The 21,642-nt window shown below is 44.9% G+C and overlaps 1 protein-coding gene across 1 annotated transcript; it reads right to left on the bottom strand.

Annotated features, from left to right (window-relative positions):
* Positions 1-4,210: 4,210 nt before the first annotated feature.
* On the bottom strand, positions 4,211-20,924 carry enc1 (ectodermal-neural cortex 1). The gene is made up of 4 exons (XM_041850503.2): positions 20,573-20,924; positions 14,696-14,923; positions 12,934-14,543; positions 4,211-8,437 (listed from the first exon to the last, which is right to left on the bottom strand). The coding sequence occupies exons 2-3, from the start codon at positions 14,915-14,917 to the stop codon at positions 12,990-12,992; spliced, it is 1,776 nt and encodes a 591-aa protein (XP_041706437.1). The 5' UTR covers positions 14,918-14,923; positions 20,573-20,924; the 3' UTR covers positions 4,211-8,437; positions 12,934-12,989.
* Between the last annotated feature and the right edge of the window lie 718 nt (positions 20,925-21,642).

Raw genomic sequence — 21,642 nt, 5'->3', positions numbered from 1 at the left:
TCGGATACACACAGAGCACTTACACTCATATACTTCTGTCTAGATTTTCTCTTGTGATGGAGCAATCAACAATCACTCTCTTTCAGCAAGGGAAGTGCAATCTATGTGCAATCAGATTCTGGATCTCATTTATAACAGTCAAAGATAATCTTCATTTTCTCTTTACCCAGTACAATGCAACACACAAAAAATACACAGGACCTGACCTGCGTTTAGATACTCTTGCTCGAGTCACAAAAAAATTGAATATAACGTTGCGGATAAAGTTCGTAATGACACAATTTCATGTGTACAACATCGAAAGACCTGAATAACTATACTGACAGCTTTTCCGTTTCTAAAAGGAGCCCCCATACTGCATAACAAGGATGAGGAAGTGAATCGCTGGTTGGGGTAAGTAAAAAAAAAAAAGTGTCTGGACCCTTCTATAACATTTACATTTTAAAATATGATCTGGTTGTAAAAAAGCAACATTCTACTTTCAAACCAGTACATCTAACCACATACTGGGTGAGAGGTCTATGTTTCCTCTTATTAATAATTAAATTAGATATGCTGTATGCTATTGACCATTTCTCAACTCCCTCACAGATCAGCAACCCTGCAGCACAATTGGAAATTAAATGGGACCCTAGATTCGACATGAAAATGGCCACTTAGAGCCCTTCCAAAGGTATACACAGTCTTTTGTAGTCTGACTTTTACAGATTTCTGTCTGCCTGAAGCTCCCTGGTCTCTGTGCAGATCTATCTGTCTTTCATTTGTGATGTAACACAGCCTGGCCTCAGAGTCTTGTTTATTACACACACCTGGTTCATTTCCCCTCATCAGTACCTGTATAAGTGTTCCCTCTGCCCCCTTGTCTTTGTGTGTGATTGTTTATTGTGGAGGTTCTATTAGCTCGGTGGAGCGCTTTGTTATTTTGTATCGCTGGGTTATTTTCACCTATGTGTTTCGTTATTTCCAGTGCGCCTGTTTTTCCGCACTGAAGTGTTTGACGCATTGCTGCGTACTACTGTGTTCAGAATAAACCTTTTATTCTGTGATTTGCCCTCCTGTGCCTGACTCCTTCAAATCACCTATCACAGGGATAATACCTACTAATGGTCTAGTTACTTTAGACAGAAACAAAAGTAGATTGGTCGGGTGTAATCCGCCACTGTCTAGCAATCCAAAATGTGCATGTTCGAGTCGCGTCGGGGACGACTGAGGCATTTTAGCTAACCCTTATTCTAAACTTAACCCATTTCGCTAACACTAAATGAAGTGTCACAGATTTACGTACAGGATAATACAAATTTCCCTGAGATCACGTTGTGTAACATAGGAGTTAGAACTGGTACAACTCAAAGGACATCTCTCTCTCTTTTCAACTCTACTTTGACAGAGTAAAGGTGTGTGTGTGCGTGTGTGTACGTGTGTGTGTTTGTGTGTGTGTGTGTGAACTGTAAAGGCTGAATCAGAGAGCTGCTAGACGTGTTGCCAGGCGACGGTGACATGCGGGGACATTGTTTTTATCGCCTGTTGGCACATTGTACATGCTGCCAGAGTGTAAGTGGGTACCTGGGTAGGCAATCATTCTGTCCATGCTATAACATAGATGCAGTCTTTCTTAATCTGAATATATTTCATTGCTCTCTCTTTCTCCATCTCTCTCTCTTGTTTCTGTCTCTCTCCAACCTCTCTCTCTCTCTCTGCTTGTCCCTCTCTGTCTCTCTCTCACTCTCTCTTCCTCCCTCCCTCTATCCATCCATTCATCCATCCATCTGCAGCACACAGCAGAGGTTTGAAGTGAACTTGGTGAGGACAGACTTCCTGCTGTAGTAATCACTGGAGGTCAAGTCATCGTTGATATGTTATGTTTAGGGAAACAGGAGCCATTTACTGCTAGAAATGATATTCAACTTCCTGTCTTGATTAATAAGGGACTATTAACTCACAGAGGGGCACTAGAGGGGCCTCCCAGTCCCTCACACACAGACCCACACATCAACTCATGTGCTAGTCAGTGTATCCTTATTATACAGCATTGCTGCTGGGGGAGAAGAAACATACATACTTAGTCCTCGGCATCCCGGTCTTTGGCAACAGCTTGTCCCCTGTCCCATGAGGAGGAAAGGAAAGAGGGAGGAAAATGCTAAATGGCATATTATTATTATTATTATTATTATTTATTATTATTAAAATTATTTTAATCTCACGCATTCACTAAAAAGGCTGGGATTCACAAACCGTTCAGTTCTGACCATAAGAGTAAAGCAGAATAATAATTCATGTCCAACCTATAAACTTCAATGTTTCTTTCAGTCGCCTTCCCACTTTCCCATGAAAGGGTGTGTGTGTTGTGTTTGTCTACGTTGAGGTTCAGGACCGGAGCCAGTTAAACAGGTTTTTCTCAACCTGACATCACCGATTAGGCATTGTTTCAGACAATGAATGTAAACAGAAACACTAAGCGCAGCAGAGAAGAGAGGAGAGGAGCTGGACTCCACAGTGCTAGAGTAAAGTCAGTGTTAGGCTGAGTCTCAAATGGCACCCTAACCCCATAGGGCTCTGGTCAAAGGTAGTGCACTAAATAGGAAATAGTGGCATTTGGTACGCTATCTTAGTGAGCAGTTGGGCTGTGCTGTGGGCTCTCTGCTCTGCAGTATGCAAACTAATGGGATGTTAAACGGGTTAGAGAGAGACAAGGGGACGTCAAACACATGGAGTCCACAGTTGCCAAGCAGTTCTGCACTGTATTCTCTTGTGGAAAGATTGAGTGGAGGGAGTAGAAAGTGAGAGATGTGGGAGGGAGAAATTGGAGGAAAATAGGGAATAAGAAAGCGAGAGGCTTTTTAAAATGTTCATGTTCTCCTTCTTTCTTTCTCAGCCCCCACAGTTTTCATCAGATGAAGGTCACCGTTGCCTAGGTGACTCGGCAGAAAAAGGGAAAGTGTCTGTGTTTATTTACCTTGTTCCTTCCTATTCTCCTCTCTCTCTCTCTCTCTCTCTCTCTCTCTCTCTCTCTCTCTCTCTCTCTCTCTCTGTCTCTCTCTCTCACTCTCTCTCTCCCTCTCTCCCTCTCTCCCCCTCTCCCCCCTCTCTCTCTCTCTCTCTCTCTCTCTCTCTCTCTCTCTCTCTCTCTCTCTCTCTCTCTCTCTCTCTCTCTCTCTCTCTCTTTAACCTCATCCATCCAGCCCCAGCACTGCAGGGAGCCCAGCTCAGAGAGAGAGCAGAGAAGAGCGGAATGGCAGAGACATAGATAAGATGCTTTCAGTCTCTCCTCCAACAGAACAAAAGGCTGTTTGGATGGATAATACACAGGGCTTTAATACCACGGGACAATGAAAGTGAACTACATTCCCTGTGAAGCTGCCTAAATATGTGAAACGTGGTAATGAGCTCGCTAGGCCTTCAGGAGCTAACGCTATGGTGCTGCTGATGGAATGAGTGCATTGTATTTTTCTTCATACCAACTACTACTCAAGAGTGATGTCAAAATATTTGCAGCCTATATGCAAAACCTTCATGTGCCTTTATGTGTGTAGCCGGGGAAAGATGTTGGATTTTGGTTTATGCAAAAACTGTAGTGTTAAAATAAATCTTAAAGAGGCCATTGTGTGTGTGCACCAAATTGTTACACAGTCAATATACCAAACATTAGGAACACCTTCTTAATATTGAGTTGCACCCCCCTTTTCCATCAGAACAGCCTCAATTTGTCGGGGCATGGACTCCACAGGGTGTCGAAAGCGTTCCACAGGGATGCTGGCCCATGTTGACGCCAACGCTTCCCACAGTTGTGTCAAGTTGGCTGGATGTCCTTTGGGTGGTGGACCATTCTTGATACACAAGGGAAACTGTTGAGCGTGAAAAACCCAGCAGTGCTGCAGTTGTTGACACAAACCGGTGCGCCTGCCAACTACTACCATACCGCATTCAAAGGCACTTAAATCTTTTGTCTTGCCCATTCACCCTCTGAATGGCACACATACACAATGTCGCAATTGTCTCAAGGCCTAAAGATCCTTATTTAACCTGTCTCCTCCCCTTCATCTACACTGATTTAAGTGGATTTAACAAGTGCTATCAATAAGGGATCATAGCTTTCACCTAGATGCACCTGGTCAGTCTATGTCATGGAAAGAGCAGGTGTTCTTAATATTTTGTAAACTCAGTGTATAAAAGCTCAACTGCAAATAAAGACAGGCAAGGCAAGTGATTACAGTCAAGAGGAAAAACTCTTATGTTTATTTTGCTATGAATTTCACATTGTGAAAAAAATCAGTCACATGTACAAAACAATGTTGTAAAGAAATTGAAATAAAATTACACTTTGACATCACAAAGAAATGAAAACAAACGCACATTGATAACAGTGCTTTTAAAGATGCATCCTGTCTGAATTTTACATCATTTTGGTGAATGCCTACAGCAAGCATGCCGGGGAGAATAAACTCCCAAGTGACCGAGCTGAATCACGATAAAGGGGGAAGAGAGAGGGGGCAAAAAGAGAAATGACAGAGGGGGGAAAAAATGCCACTCAACAATTACGTGTAAATTGGAGGGGCAGTCATTGTTGACCGTTGTCAGGGTAACTTGTGTTCTAAAAGGGAGGAACCCGCTTGTCTGATTTGTGAGGCCAGTGGTGCAGTGTTCTGTGAATGGGTTGGTTAGGGGGTCGACATCAAGGAGCCAATGAGTCTCCATAGAATTCCTCAAACGGTTCCTGCTTTTGTAGGCCTGGGAGGTGGGCTAGGAAGTGGGTGGCTCACACAATCAAACAGGAATGTGGAATGTTGCCCATTTAGTTCTTAGGGGTTGAGGCTATTCACTGAATACATCCATAATACATCCTGGGAAAATCTATACAACTGTTAGCTTTTTTGTTGACATACATAATGATTTCATTGATGCTAAACTGTATATGTCAATGTTTAGGCCACCCAGACAGACAAACAGACAAAAAGTCCATCAATCAACGACGGCACGTACAACGTTTTGGATGCAAGTATTAAAGACATTCTCTTTTTTGGTCTTTGGAACTCTCCCATGTCATATTTCCTCCCATACATCAGTGACACTATTGTGAAAAGCACTGCAGTGTCTGCCTGCCCTTATCAACACCAAGATTACAGGATTCAACTAACTACCCATCCTCTTCCTCATCCCCCTGATTTTCACTCTCACACTACACTAAAAGGGCAGTATTCTGACTTGAGAAGTCTCCCCTTGACATTAATAAATGATTTACAAGAAAGTCTGATTTACATATGCTCATCTCAAGTCAGAATATTGAATATTTGAGTGTGGGACTAAAAGGGCCCAGGGACTTCAAGAGGGACTCAGAGGGGACCTAGTGAGGGGACCTAGAGGGACGCCTGAAGGGGTAGAGTCCAGGGCACATGTGACACAGTCAGTCCCCCAGCTGCCCCTTCACATTCCTCACATAACTACACAGGGCCTGGCTAGCGGTGTCAGGGTCACAGGGTGTGTGTGTGTGCATGTGTGGTTTGTGTGTCACTGTGCTGATGTTCCTGACAGTTACTGCATGCCTCTGACACTAGCTTCTAACACATACAAATTAACATTAACATTGTTGTTGTTGTTTTCCTCTAGCAGTGCCTCTATTGACACAACAACAAGGCCATTTGGTGTAGCACTATAGGACCCAGTTTGACCAGAGTCTGTCAGTTAAATTCCATCAAATTAAGCAGATATGCCTCATAGAAGTCAACATTAAAATGTGAGATGTTACACTACCCAGAGTCTACCTCTAAAACAAATATTATCTACGCAAGGCCTTATTGACCCTCAGACCTGGCCACTTGCACTCTGGGTAATCTGAGCGACGTCCATCCTCCCCATGTCCATCCCTACTCTGACCCGTAACCCCTGACCTCTAACCTCTGATCTGTACACCTCACTGGCCAAATGGTTGGAGGTGTTCATACACCCCTCCAACCCCCCTTTATTACAAAGATAAGGTTCCACTTTTGGAGAAACTGAACTGTGCAAAAAAAGCAGCCCAAATAAAATAAAAAATTGAGCAGCTTTAACTTGGGCCATGCAAGATATACTCAGTTAAAACGATAAACATTCATTCACTTATTAATGTATGAATGCAGGCAGAGAAAGAATATATAGGATTAAGCATTTTTTACATAAACTAACAATGTAAAGTCATTTTCTTATAAATGAAGACTTATGAAACATAATACAATGCATTAAGATCAGAAAATGAATATATTATGTTTCAGTTTGGGTAAGCAAGGTGGCAAGATTCTCTTGACCAGAGAAGTTCATGCCAACCATATCAAGTCCCCATGACGTAGATGTTTTGAAGAATTCAGTATCACCGTTTAGGCAAAGTGGAAGATCAATCCATCAGTACTCTAACAAAATAATACTTCTCATTGGAATAACGTCAGAACAATCAGTAAATAGTGTCCAAGACTAAACAGTATTTTGTGTAGTACAACTGAGCTTGAATGAGCATTTTCTTCAGTTCTGTGTTCCATTGTCCTTGGATTTTTGTTATTTTGGATCGGGAGAGTGTAGTAGCCTACTGCCAAAATGGGCTTTCTTTTGGGGTTCGGGGGGGATAACTTCACATCAGTAGTCATGTCACCCCCTCCCCAACCCCACTCTCAGGCTCCGCTGGTGCTGGCACTTCAAGTCCCCAGGACACGTAGCGACAGCTAGAGCCAGGTCTCACACCAAACTGCAAAACAGGAACTCCCAACGCCCATTAGAATGTTTTAAACCCCAAACGTGATGGGGACGGGAAGAGGGGGGAGGAGGTTGTCCATCTCTCTCTCTTTTTCTCTCTCTCTCCTCTTCCTTGGCTAGGGCAGAAGGACTGGTGGCCAATAGAGCAATATAATCTCTCCCAGATGGAACGAGAAGAGTCTAATGTATCGGATACACAAGGGAGGGACAGAACAGAACGGAAGAGTGGAGGAGAGGAGAGAGAGGGGATGTTGTTGTTCCTTCATTGTGCATATCCTGGATCAGTTTGTGGATCAGCTGGTTATAAACAAGCTGAAGGGTTTTGTCTTTGTCCCTCTATTCTCTGGTCTGATCACTGACTCTCCATCACACACATGCTGATCACATGACTCTCCATCACACACATGCTGATCACTGACTCTCCATCACACACATGCTGATCACATGACTCTCCATCACACACATGCTGATCACTGACTCTCCATCACACACATGCTGATCACTGACTCTCCATCACACACATGCTGATCACTGACTCTCCATCACACACATGCTGATCACTGACTCTCCATCACACACATGCTTATCACTGACTCTCCATCACACACATGCTGATCACTGACCCTCCATCACGCACACGCTGATCACTGACCCTCCATCACACACACGCTGATCACTGACCCTCCATCACACACACGCTGATCACTGACTCTCCATCACACACACGCTGATCACTGACTCTCCATCACACACACGCTGATCCCTGACCCTCCATCACGCACACGCTGATCACTGACTCTCCATCACACACACGCTGATCACTGACCCTCCATCACACACACGCTGATCACTGACCCTCCATCACACACACGCTGATCCCTGACCCTCCATCACACACACGCTGATCACTGACCCTCCATCACACACACGCTGATCACTGACCCTCCATCACACACACGCTGATCACTGACCCTCCATCACACACACGCTGATCACTGACCCTCCATCACACACACGCTGATCACTGACTCTCCATCACACACGCTGATCACTGACCCTCCATCACACACACGCTGATCACTGACCCTCCATCACGCACACGCTGATCACTGACCCTCCACTCTCCTCTCTCTCCTCATATGTCTCTTATGTCCAGCCAGGTATTCTTCATGCTATTATAAGTCCCTGTGCAGAGGGTGTGTTTTTTCTTTTCTTATTTCTTTTCTTATCACAGAATTATCAGAGTGAGAAGCGCAACGACATAGTAATACAAGTCTTTCATGACTGAATGGAAAGAGATAAAGGCTGTGTGAGTGTGTGATTGACTGGTATGTTGATGGTTCTTTTATGGAAGGCTGAGAATCAGAGGCGTCATTTGCCGATAGTACACTGCGATTAGGGAGTTGTTGTTATCTTACAGCACAAGTAGCAGTTTGTTGAGTTTGTTTGCATGAACAACATCCAAACCTCCCTCTCAGAAATGATATGACATCATTGACATTGTGACATCATTCTGTGTACAAGGTCCTCTCAGGAGCATTGATGGTTCTTTAAACGTCTGTGTACTCACAGCATCATCAGGATGGATCAAGGTGTGTTTTCACACTCACACCATGGTTCAGGTCTATTCATGGAGAAAAATTGGAAGTTTTTTTTTTTTTTTTTTTTTTTTTTTGCACAGACAGCAAGTTTGAATCCAGTGGATGATGTAAAACAGGGAAATCTGAGGGAAAATAAGAGAGAGAAAAAAACATTAGACAAAGAACACGACAGAGGACTTGTGTGAATGAAAGCAGGAACGCAAACAGTGTTTAAGAGGTCATGGGAAATATATCTCCTTTTACGCCTACAAAAACAGGCAAAAAAAATAGACAATTTAACACACTCCGTAAGAGTCAATAGTTCAGGGACGGACAAATCCCTCAGATAGGCTCCAGACCCTATCTCACTCTTTTACCGTACCCCCTCCTTCCTTTTCTTTCTCCCCTAAACCTGACATTTGCACCTGTTTCTCTACAGACGTGTGTCAGAGATATCAAGCATTAGAGCTAAAAGGCTAATTCCCTCCTCTGTGAACGTTATCCACTTTCCTCCCATTCCCTCCCCCAAAACAGTTAGGCTTATTTTTTGTATCATTCCCCCAACTCTAAATCCAGCTAGATATTTCACATCTGACCAGCTTTGACTTCTGCTCTACATCTCATTCTGACCTTTTCGTTTTAAAAGTGCTTTTCTTAATTTTTTCAGCATTACGCCACAGATGATTTATAGCCTAGGGAAGGCCCCATATCAATTTTAAAGATATCCTCCCCCTCCATCTGTCTCGCCTTCTTCCCTGTGGCCCTAGCTAGAGGGCCGAGGGGGGAAGCCGATCTTACAACTGGCTGTGGTATCTAGAGGACACACGCACACACACAAACACACATGCACACACACACACAGGCGCACAGGCACACACAAGCATACACACATGCACACACAGGCACACCCAGTCACACACATAACGGTAGCCCCCGAACATCCAGTGCAAGCAGCCAACTCTTCCTCCCAGAAGAGGTTTCTCATTTAGGCTTAGAGAAGCTCTAGTTATACTGGCCTAGCGATGGGCAGATCTGCCTGGAGGAATAACAATAAGCAAACATCTGTATCCTCTCCAACGTATCAGTGGAATGAGCAATCTGACTGATAAAATAATCCTTATTTCAGATTTTTTTGAGATTCTATAAACTGGAGTTCGCTAGTCTTTACCAACCTTTGAAGTTACAAAATGGAACGATAACATATTTGATTTTATCAGTATTGGCACTCTTGCAAGACTCTGAATAAAAACATGGATTTGCTTGAAACCAGATTCCTTTGGGGCTTTAACCAGCAGGAAGCAATATACCTAAGAAAGGGAAGGGAGGAAGGGAGAGGGGAGGGGAAAGTAGAATAGAGTCCCTGTGGGAAGTGTTGAGTAGAGACCCTTCTCTCCTCTCGCCTCCCCCTCTCCTCCCCTCCCACTATTTGGTAGACAGTAATATATCACTGTCACTGTGTCTCTGTGCAGTCAACACTCCACACATTGTTTACAGAAAAGTTGGCACCTACACAAAAGGGAGGATCAGCCCTTACATTACCTCAGTGACTGACTGCCATCCGAAATAATTGAACACCCAAAATCAGTAGTTTTGCATTGGTCTAGAGAGGGTTAAAGCCTTTACTGCAGTCTCTGTTTTAGAGATGAGTCACTGAAGAAAAAGGGCCACTTCTAAGTCAGGGAGCGTTTCATCCAAGGAGAGCAGAGCAGAGAGGAGAGGCGCATCAGCATCCCAGGCAGAGCAGTGAGGCTGCTCCTAGCCGCTTCCTGGCATTACCAAACAAGAGACTGGAGCATGCTGGACAGCTGCAGCCCAATCATCCTTCTCCTCTCCATCTCTCTCTCTCTTTTGCTCTCTCTGTCTCTCTCGCTATCTATCTATCTCTCTCTCTCTCTCTCTCTGTCCCTCTCTCTCTGTCTTTCGCGCTCTCTCTCTCTCTGTCTCTCTCTCTCTCTGTCTCTCTCTCTCTGTCTCTCTCTCTCTCTGTCTCTCTCTCTGTCTCTCTCTCTCTCTGTCTCTCTCGCTCTCTGTCTCACTCTTTCCTGTTTCTCTCGCCCTCTCTTTGTCTCTCTCTTCTCTTATGAGCTTAGGGCACGCAGCCATTTCACCAAGGTCTGCGAAATAAGGTCTGCCAAACGTGTGTGCACGTCTGCCTGTTTGCGTGTGTGCATGTGTGTGTCTGCCTTTATGCATTTGTGTGAGTGTGAAAGAGAGTCGGATTATGGCACCAGGGTCTCCAGTGTTCAGAATGAGCAGGGTTGCCAATGGTCTTGTGTTCTACATCCGTCTGGCCTGCTTATCGTGACTGAGGCCAAGTGAGGTTACTATAAGACCGTACAAATTGACACAGGGCACAGGGGAGAAGTGGGGAAGACAGGCTGCTCAGGCCAACAGTGAACACTCATTTCCAGGCCAGGCACTGTTATTTGTGTCACGGATTCTGCCGAGACTGCCCTTCCTTCTGGTTCAGGCAGGCTGCGGCGTTCGTCGTCATCGGAATACTAGCTGCTGCCGATCTATGTTTTATGTTTCTATGTTTCACCTGGTTGTTGTCTAGTGTTGCACACCTGTTTCCCATTAGTGTATTATGTCCTTCCCTATTTTATATTTACATTTACGGCTATTTAACCTGTTCGCTCCCACTGTGTGTTGTGCGTGTTTGTTGCTTGTTACGAGTGTCGTTTGTGAGCGGGTTTGCTCCTCCCTGTGTTTGGAGGTTTTGCTTGTTTCTTTGCTATTCAGTAAAGTTGATTTCCATTTCATTCTGTGTCCTGCGCTTGACTCTGGCCTACCGCATTCCACAGACATTCATGACAATTTGTCAGGGCATGGTGTATGTGTGTGTGTGTGTTTGTGTGTGTGTGCGCGAGCAGGATGTGTGTTTTTCTCGTCTGCATGGCTGTGCAGCCGTGTTTTCTCTACTCCCTACTACCACCCTGTGTCTTCTCATCCCAGTAACCTCAGACAGCAACTGAAGAGCAGCAGTCTGCCTCCTTGAGTTACTGGCTGCCTCCCTCCCTCCCTCTATCCCTCCCTCTCTCTCCATCCCTCCCTCTATCCCTCCCTTCATCCATTCCTCTCTCCCTCTCTCTCTCCCTCCCTCCCACCCACCCAGCAGCGCACCATAAATCCAGAAAAAATAGGCGATTGAGAGTGGATTAGTCTCACCAGGATGTTGTAGCCTGCCTGCCTGCATGTAGATTGTTTAATTGGCCTCCCCTCCGCTCACTCCCCTCAGACAAATTTCCCCCACAGGGACAATAAAACTATTCTATTCTGTTTCAATTACTCCCTCTGTCCCTCCTCCCTCACCCCAACCCTGCGGTCTCATAACTCACTTAACCTACACATATGATTCCCTATCCTCTATCCTATCCCTCCCACCCCTCTCTCTACATGGTCCACCGCACACACGCTCAGATACAAAGGGATGTCCAGCTATGGTGAAATATGTGGTGTGATGCATTTTGTTTATCCCTGTATCTGTGGTTGTCCGTGGTATCGACAGACACAACCACTCAAAACACACTAAGTACTCAGACAATGGAGGCTGTGTAAAGATGTTGCTTGTTAAAAAACAATGATTTTTAGTCTAATATCCTCCTCTCCTCTCCTTTCCAAATCGGCATCTCATTCTCTCTCTCCATCTCCTCAGTACCAGCCAGACATAGCAAATCCAGCTCTGCTGCTGAATCATTGAGTAATCACCTACTGGCTATAGTGTCATCATGGGAGAGCTCTGTGTCTGCCATGGAGTAGATTCTCCTTATGAAAAATACAGAAATAGTGTAGAAATGTAACTGTACATACATATCATGTCAAACATACATACTGTATGTGGAAAATATGTCTATCCATTACATGCTGTATTGCTGTTGGCTCTGCATAGACATTATTTTAGTAGTGCGCGACAGACAGTCAGCAGGCCACACATACTGTCTGTTGGGGCTGAGAACCAGACGACAAGACATAAATAAATAAAGAAGTCAAATAGCAGCGGCTGCTTGGTTAGTATTCAAAGCATGCAGTTCAGCCCTGGCCAAATTCTCATGGCAATCTAATTAGTCTATCAATAGTCAATTTGTGCTTGATTTAATCAGGATATTTGTCCTTGTAAACAGAGCAGTAGGGTGACTGAGGGAGAATGGGATTTATATCTACCGGCTACTGAATGAAAACAGCTGTGTTTAACCTATGAGCTGGGAATTTATGTTACAGTATGTGAATGTTCCAAAAAACAGCCCTAATAGATATATGACTGAGTGTGTTTATAATAAAAACTGACAATGAGAAACTCATGCACTCAGCTCATCTGTGAAACTCTCCAGTTTGTACTCTCCAGAGTATCACTTATACATTATGCATTCCATCTCTCTTCCCCACTGACAGACAGTAACAAACAGACGAGAGAGAGAGAGAGAGAGAGAGAGAGAGAGAGAGAGAGAGAGAGAGAGAGAGAGAGAGAGAGAGAGAGAGAGAGAGAGAGAGAGAGAGAGAGAGAGAGAGAGAGAGAGAGAGAGAGAGAGAGAGAGAGAGAGAGAAAAGAGAGAGAGACAGAGAGAGAGACAGAGAGAGAGAGAGAGAGAGAGAGAGAGAGAGAGAGAGACAGAGAGAGACAGAGAGAGACTTATCTCCATACCTCATGGGAGGGGGGTTGGGATGGAGGTGTCAGGCTTTCCCAGAATCCCTTGCAGCTCAGGCAGGGAGATGTTTCCAGGTGCTGACGAACGCCGTTGGGATGAGGGAGTAGGGTACGGTAGTGATGCTGTTCCACGCGTCCAGCGTCGGATCATAACAGTCCAGAGTCTTACACCGCTGTGTGCCAAAGTAGCCCCCCACCACGTACAGTTTGTTACCTGACGCCACGGCCTGGCAGCTCATCCTCTTGGCTGTCACGTCTCCCACTTTAGTCCACTGGTACGTGTCGCTGCTGAACTTATAGGCCGAGCACGCTGAGAACTCTGTGTCCCCGCCCATCACAAAGATCTGGTTTCCAAGGACGGCAGCGGCGGTGTAGCGCCAGGGCTGCGGGCAGGAGGCGGGTACCGTCCAGCGGTTCTCCTGCGGATCATAGCACTGCACCTTGGGTAGTTTGTCGTGGGTGACACTGGTGCCTCCGAAGGCAAAGAGTTTCAGCTTGACGCTGACCACCGCTGCGTTGCTCACACCCTCCCTCAGTGGCGCCACCATGGTCCATTTATTGGCCGCCGGGTCGAACTGCTCCACCTGTTTCAGGGACACTGAGGGCGAGGCGGGGAGGCAGCCAGTGCCGGCCGTGTGTCCTCCAACTACGTAGAGGCAGTGTTTCAGCTCGGCCGAGCCATGGCCGAAACGGGCGATGAGCATGGGCGCCGCCTTGGACCACTCCTCGTGCACGGTGTCGTAGACCCACACGTCTTTGGACACGCCGTTCTCTGAGCCCCTCCCGCCAGTCACGTAGACATTACAGCCGATGGCGCAGGCGCTGAACTCCTTCCTGGGGCTGGGGATGTCTGCCTTAGGGATGATCTCCTTGGCCTTCTGGTCCACCAGGTACAGCTTGTCACACATAAAGGTCTGTCCTCCCAGCAGGAACAGGGCGTGGCTGGTCTTCCTGGGCCTGGCGCAGGGGCTTTTCACCACACCATCGTTCTGAAGGATCTTCAGCTTGCAGTGGATAGCCTCATCCACCAGCTCCTTGCTCTTCAACTGGTCATTGATCAGCTCCTCTGTGGACACGTTCTCCATGAGGAAGATGGCGGGGAGTAGCGCCAGGCGGACGGTCTGCAGCAGCTCAGGCAGGTTGCAGTGCCTCCTCTCCAAGTCGTAGTTTACCCAGTTGAGGGCAGCCTCATAGACCAGCCTCTCGTCCTCCGTCTCCAGCTCCTCGTGGGACAGGAGCTGCACCACCATGTCTTTGGGAAGCTGGAGGAAATCCTCCGTCTTGCAGATGGCTGGGAAGTTGCTGAGGCACATGCCCCAGGAGAGCTCGGACAGCTTTGTACACTGGTGGGCATCGGACAGCAGCAGCATGCCCAGGCAGTTGGACGGGTGCAGGTTCCTCTCCAGGAACTCGGCGCAGGCGTCCCGGATGTCCTGGAACTCCAGCATGTCCCCAGCCTCAAGGAGGGACTCTGCATTCTCCTCGTTGATGACCACCCGGGACGTGTAAGCGTAGTCTAATAACAGCTCCAGGACCTCCGGGTGGATGGAGTCCCTGAAGTCCACCTCGCTGGCCTGGCTCTCCTTCAGCCCACCAGAGAACATGGCCTGTCAGAGAACAAAGAGGATGGGAAACCAAGAGAGTTAGCTAGTTAGCTCGTAAACATTTAGCCCAGCTAGTGTTAGCATGGTGGCTAAACATGCATGTTTTCCTGTGGGGAATGCTAACGGTTCCCTCTCTTGGTAATAAGTGTCTTTACCTCAAAGTAGCGGCTGCAGGCAGCCAGCACGGCACGGTGACAGGGGAAGGAGCGGCTCCCAGCATGGAGGAGGACGTCGGTGAAGAGACGCTGCTGCCGCAGCGTGTTCAGGTGCATGAGGACGCTGTCGGCGTACGATGACTTGTGGAACAGGTAGATGTTCATGGAGCCGGTGCTGGCACGCGACTTGCGGTTCTCGTGGACGCAGACGGACATTTTCATTGAATCCTGGGAAAAGAGACCAAAACCAGAAATTGGATTTAGAATACATAACGTATCATAACAAAGTAATACACACAGCCATTGGAATGAGTAATTCACAAAATGAAAACCAGTAGCCCATATATATGGAAACATGATATAAAAATGTATGATAAGATATTCAAAGCATGGGGACATAGCCTACAGTTCAAAGTCACTTTTCTGACCAGAAAACCAGAAAATAAATGAAAGCTAGTCCAAGCTAAACCCTGTTAGAGTGCATAATTCGTCTCTACACAGTCCTAGGGAAGGGTACTGAGTCTCCATCTCAGTCTCAGGATGCTTCCCAATTGGCACCCTATTCCCTATATAGCCATATGGTCCCTTGTCAAAAGAATGCACTATATAGGGAATAGGGTGCCATTTGGGATGCAGCCTCAGTCAAATTTTGATTCCAGGGACGGGTGTCTGATATGATCAATATCAGCAGGGTTGCTCCCTGGGCTGGGACAGGCTGGTCTCATAGACTAGACTTAACACAGTAAATGAAGGAGGAACCTTTTTGGTTCAATGTAGCACTGGGTTCCTGGAGGAACACTGGAGTGGAAGCGTGGCTTAGTAGGAGTGTGGCTTTAAGATATATCTTTTTTTGGCCTCCCGTTAGAGTAAATGTCAGTTCTGTTCATCTGTTCTGTTGTCTTGCCATCACATGTTAAAGGTGAAGTTTACTTAAAATAAAACATTTCCCAAGTGATTCCATACTTTGAAACTATACTGAACAAAAATATAAACATAACATGTAAAGTGTTGGTCCCATATTTCATGTGCTGAACTAAAAATAAAATCCAGAAATGTTCCATACTCCATAATTTGTTTATATCCCTGTTAGTGAGTATTTCTCCTTCGCCAAGACAATAAAAGGCCCACTTTAAAATGTGCAGTTTTGTCACACAACACAATGCCACAGATGTCTCAAGTTTTGAGGGAGTGTGCAATTGGCATGCTGACTGCAGGAATGTCTACCAGAGCTGTTGCCAGAGAATTGAATGTTAATTTCTCTACCATAAGATGCCTCCAACGTCGTTTTAGAGAATTTGGCAACAGCTCTGGTAGAACTGTATTTCTTTTGTTGGGAAAAACGTGTTCTTAATGGCTGGGCCTGGCTCCCCAGTGGGTGGGCCTATGGCCTCCAAGGCCCACCCATGGCTACGCCCCTGCCCAGTCATGTGAAATCCATAAATTAGGGCCTAATTTATTTATTTAAATTGACTGATTTCCTTATATGAACTGTAACTCAGTAAAATCTTTGAAATTGTTGCATGTTACGTTTATATTTTTGCTCAGTATAGTTAGGTGGAGTATGCCTTCTCCCCCGCTCTCTCCCTGCAGTCTAGAACTAGAAAGCTGCAAAAACAGGTTACGTGACTCGTGATGTGTCTTTGTGCACTGGTAGCTTTGCTCCGTTGTCAGTCAAAGAGCGATTGAGAATCTGCGAATTGTGAATAAATTCTTTGTTTTATTGAAAGCGTACGGACAAATTAGCTATTTTTATCAAACGGTTTTGAGTCAGGAAATGTGTACTATCCAACCCTAAAACTATTGCGATAATTTTATATCATTATTTTATGTGGCCGACTGCAACAACAGCAGAGATGGGTAACAACTGCGCATGTGTGTTCTCGTGGGGCAACTCTGACGTATACAGTGCATTCGGAAAGTATTCAGACCCTTTCCCTTTTTCCACAATTTATTACATTACAGCCATATTCTAAAATTGATTTATTTTTATTTTTAAACATCAATCTACACACAAATTACCTCGTAATGACCATGCAAACACAGGTTTTTTAGAAATGTTTGCAAATGTATCACAAATAAAAAACAGAAATACCTTGAGATGGTTCTACAACTTGATTGGAGTCCACCTGTGGTAAATTCAATTGATTGGACATGATTTGGAAAGGCACACACCGGTCTATATAAGGTCCCACAGTTAACAGTGCATGTCAGAGCAAAAACCAAGCCATGAGGTCGAAGGAATTGTCCGTAGAGCTCCGAGAGAGGATTGTGTCGTGTCCTCACACAGTGGCCTCCATCATTCTTAAATGGAAGAAGTTTGGAACCACCAAGGCTCTTCCTAGAGCTGGCCGCCCGGCCAAACTGAGAAGGGCCTTGGTCAGGGAGGTGACCAAGAACCCGATGGTCACTCTGACAAAGCTCTAGAGTTCCTCTGTGGAGATGGGAGAACCTTCCAGAAGGACAACCATCTCTGCAGTACTCCACCAATCAGGCCTTTATGGTAGAGTGACCAGACGGAAGCCACTCCTCAGTAAAAGGCACATGACAGCCCGCTTGGAGTTTGCCAAAAGGCACCTAAAGGACTCTCAGACCATGAGAAACAAGATTCTCTGGTCTGATGAAACCAAGATTGAACTATTTGGCCTGAATGCCAAGCGTCACGTCTGGAGGAAACCTAGCACCATCCCTACGGTGAAGCATGGTGGTGGCAGCATCATGCTGTGGGGACGTTTTTCAGCAGCAGGGACTGGGAGACTTGTCAGGATCGAGGGAAAGATTAACGGAGCAAAATACAGAGAGATCCTTGATGAAAACCTGCTCCAGAGCGATCACGACCTCAGAATGGGGCGAAGGTTCACCTTCCAACAATGACCCTAAGCACACAGCCAAGACAACGCAGGAGTGGCTTCGGGACAAGTCTCTGAATGTCCTTGAGTGGCCCAGCCAGTGCCCGGACTTGAACCCGATCAAACATCTCTGGAGAGACCTGAAAATAGCTGTGCAGTGACGCTCCCCATCCAACCTGACAGAACTTGAGAGGGTCTGCAGAGGAGAATGGGAGAAACTCCACAAATACAGGTGTGCCAAGCTTGCAGCGTCATACAAAGACTTGAGGCTGTAATCGCTGCCAAAGGTGCTTCAACAAAGTACTGAGTAAAGGGTCTGAATACTTATGTAAATGTGATATTTCCGATTTTTTTTATTTGGAGCTTGACGTCACAGATGTGAGTTTTATGGAAGAAGGCACAAAATGTCACTGTTTTCCGTTGAAAGATACAGACAGATGCAGAAGATGGCTAGTAGCGATAAAAGACTGGAACTACGATGTAAACACCCCTATAGCCAATCTTGCAAATCTATGTGTGTAGTAAGCTATTCACTATAAGGTCATTCACTGCAGGAAAGGGCTATTGACTTAAGATCAGGTCTACTCATTTTTTCATAATCATAATTGCCTATGTCTGATGTGTTGGCTAGCCATGGTTTATTTGCATGACAACATTTCATGCTTTTAACAACTGTATAGCCTTGCGGGAAATACAGGTCCCAGGAAGCACCTGGTGTAGGCCTATTTGGTTACATGTAGTCTGGTCTACATGTAACCCCTGATAGTGGCCATGAGTATCCTAACAATATCATTACTTTCAGCCCCATGGCCATAAAAAATATATATAATACAGTAGTTTTCTTCATCACTCGTGAGTATTTCGTCGTCAGACATGTTTGTAGGTTGTTGTTTACTTCATATAACTAATCTGTAACGCTAGGCTACTGTCTTCACTTCTTCCCCGATTTTTTTTTCTTCATCTGTGATAGTGAATAAGGGCCTTATGTGCAGTTTTTACATAAAGGGATTCCCCCACGTGCACGCACAGGGACAGTTGTTACCTATTTCCGCTGTTGCTGCACTCGGCCACATAAAATGTTTTATATAAAATAATCGCAATCGTTTTAGGTGGATAAGTACACATTTCCTGAATCAAAACCGATAGTACTTTTGATAACAATAGCTCATTCGGCCGTACGCTTTCAATAAAACAAAGAATTTGTCCACAATTTGCGGATTTCTCAATCGCTACGAGTCACGTGACCTGTTTTTGCCGCTTTCCAGTTCTAGACTGCAGAAGGCAAACGCCACCTAACTAGTTTCAATGTATGGAATCACATAGGTAATTTGGGATTTTAGGTCAACTTCCCCTTTAAAGTTGAACACTGAGTTTTGTAGCTTCAACAAAGCTAACAGAGGTGTATGAGTTCCTCAAAAGCCTGTGCTAATCCCAAAGTTGGAATAGTTACCACTTTATTACCATATGTAATTAGCAATGTTAATATTAATATTATATTTAACAATATGTTATATGCATAAATATTCAAGGACATTTTTCATTTGCAGTGTACAAACTTAACATGGGGCGGCAGGTAGTTTAGTGGTTAAGAGCGTTGTGCCAGTAACCGAAAGGTTGCTGGTTCTAAACCCCGAGCTGACTAGGTGAAAAATCTGTCGATGTGCCCTTGAGCAAGGCACTTAACCCTAATTGTTCTGGATAAGAGCGTCTGCTAAAATGTAAATGTAACATGATGCACGGGAATGACATTTATGCTAACAGGTAGCCAAAATGAATATCTGAAAGCCATGCCTCCAATCTACAATATATTATTTAAAAAGGTTCAAAATTGAACCCCTCCCATCACAAAAAAAATCCCAGTTTGAACCTTTACACAGGGGTTCCTCAAATACCATTTTCAGAGGGGTTCCTCGAGGAACCTTTGTGAACTGGAAAGATTCCGCCAGTGAGGCAACACAAAAGGTTCTTCCAGGCATCTTTACTTCTAAGAGTGTGTGCTATATCCTATAACTGTTCAATCGCTGCAGGAAAAATTAACCCTATCACTGGGCAAGATGTCAACAAAACCTGTCAGTGTAAACAGCCACCATATGCTCATCTACAGTGTATATTACATCTACTCTGTCCTAATTGTCATGTAACCGATATAAACAGCGAGGTCCCCAACCGGCTGTCACCATCTCTGCGCGAGAGGTTAATTGTGTTTAAGCCCAACGCTCAATGGGACTAAAATTGTGGTCCTTACCGAATTTAACCTAATTATAAACATGAATGACACATCAGCAGCTATGTTGGATCCATATCGCACCTGATGCCCCCCATTAATAAGGTTACAGCGGGAGCAGCTGTGAAGGGCACGCGGGGAGACCACTTGTAATCAATGATAAGAGAAGACAATATAAAGGGGATCCTAAAATTCAAGGGTTACATTTGCAAGGGATGATTTCTTCTGTTTACAAATAGCCAATACCCTCATTTGGTGTGTTGTCTAGATGGGATAGGCTTGAAGACGAGCAATCAAATCTTGTATTTAAACGACATAGTCTGCATAGGCTAAAACATTTGATATGATCTCAATCCTTGCTTTGTCTTGCTTCTCTCGTTGAGTTAGGCTAGAATACATGCAGCCTAGAATAATAATATGATAATGCAAATGTTAAACAAATTAAAGTTCCCTATGAATATTGTCATCTAAATTGTTATAATTTAGCATCTGATCTCATATAGACCTATGTTTGATGAATTGTTTTAAATATCATGCTGCAAAATGCATTAAAAGAACGTGTCTTTAGGCTATGTTCATAAATTAGGCGTTTCCCAAAAATAAGACACAAAAATGGTAGATATGATCCTCTCCTCAAATGTTCTATCAGAGCTTCTCCATGAATTCTGAAGTCCACGACGTCACATCTCAATGGATAATGAGAGAATGAGAATGTTCAGCTACTCCATGCATGGACCTATATCATAACAACAACAATAATGGCAATTAACAATTCTCTAATGTGGAAAATACAAATAGGCTACATACCTCCTTAGGTAGGAGTTCAATTTTGTCCGCTTTATCCCTCGAACATGCCACTGCTGGAAGAGTAGCCACGATGCTGGTTCAAGCAAGCCACTTGTGCTTGTGAGTATGCGCGTCTTGGGTTCTTCAATAAGGAATAGCGTTATATGGGGAGGAACTGGACACTATTTCTATCCCTATAGAAATGTCAATGGACTCGAATCATCCAAATGTTTCGTTCAGTGATGAGATCTCCAATTCAAAATTCGTCGTTCTGTCCAGGTTAAAATAAGGTTAAATAAATTAAAAATAAGGATCCGTCTGATCCTATAGCAGTTCTATGTCGCTAGGTAGTGCATGTCCTGCGCTCGGGTGAGTCGGGTCTTCTCTAAGTAAAGTCAATGGGGTGTGTTTATAGTGAGAAAGGGGGAGGACCGTCCTCGTTTCGAGGAAGCTGAGTGGGAGGGGTATGCAAAATAGCCAAGTGTTGTGGTGGGAACCGAGCAGCAGCAGAGGCAGAGGCGATGGGATGAGAACGCAAGACCTGGAGGTCGGGGCCCTCTGCTGATCAGATGGGAAGGGGGAGGTAATAAAACAGTAAAATAGTGTGAAAGCCAGGGAGAGAGCCCAACTGCCGACTCACATCCAAGAGCGTGAATATTTACTCACCTGCAGAACTGTCCTTTATTACAAACGGATGTTTAACAGACAAATTGGATCATGATCCATCAGTAGGCCTATACTAGCCCTTCTCATGACTCCAAGGCTAAGCATTGGCTCATTCCATGTCCAACGCTGAACCGAAGCTCTTTCTAAACCTTGATATGACTTGTTTGAGATACGTTTTTAGAAACATTTGGAACTTAACTTTCATATCAGCAATAAATAATTTTCAAAAAACAAAATGTGTTGTAACTGAAAAACACTGTCGATGGCTGTTAAAGCCGGTTATATTTTGCATTTGTGAAATTATTTTGATGTGATATGAAAGTAGAGGGCTTTATGTTTCTAGAACTGTACCACAATTGAGAATCGATTCACGTTTAGATGGAGTATTTGGCTGTTTTGGCTTCCAGAGCGAGTTTGTCTCTGAA

Source organism: Coregonus clupeaformis, chromosome 27 (assembly GCF_020615455.1).
Source record: "Coregonus clupeaformis isolate EN_2021a chromosome 27, ASM2061545v1, whole genome shotgun sequence".
Lineage (NCBI taxonomy): Eukaryota > Metazoa > Chordata > Actinopteri > Salmoniformes > Salmonidae > Coregonus > Coregonus clupeaformis.
The sequence above is the reverse complement of the archived record's forward strand: the minus strand, read 5'-3'. Positions and strand labels throughout refer to the sequence as shown.

What these genes read in the sequence shown, in the direction of transcription:
- enc1 (XM_041850503.2), bottom strand. Translation starts at nt 14,917, where the DNA reads ATGAAAATGTCCGTCTGCGTCCACGAGAACCGCAAGTCGCGTGCCAGC. An exon ending in CCTGCAGCCGCTACTTTGAG is followed by an intron (nt 14,544 to 14,695) that starts GTAAAGACACTT and finishes GTTCTCTGACAG; the next exon opens with GCCATGTTCTCTGGTGGGCT.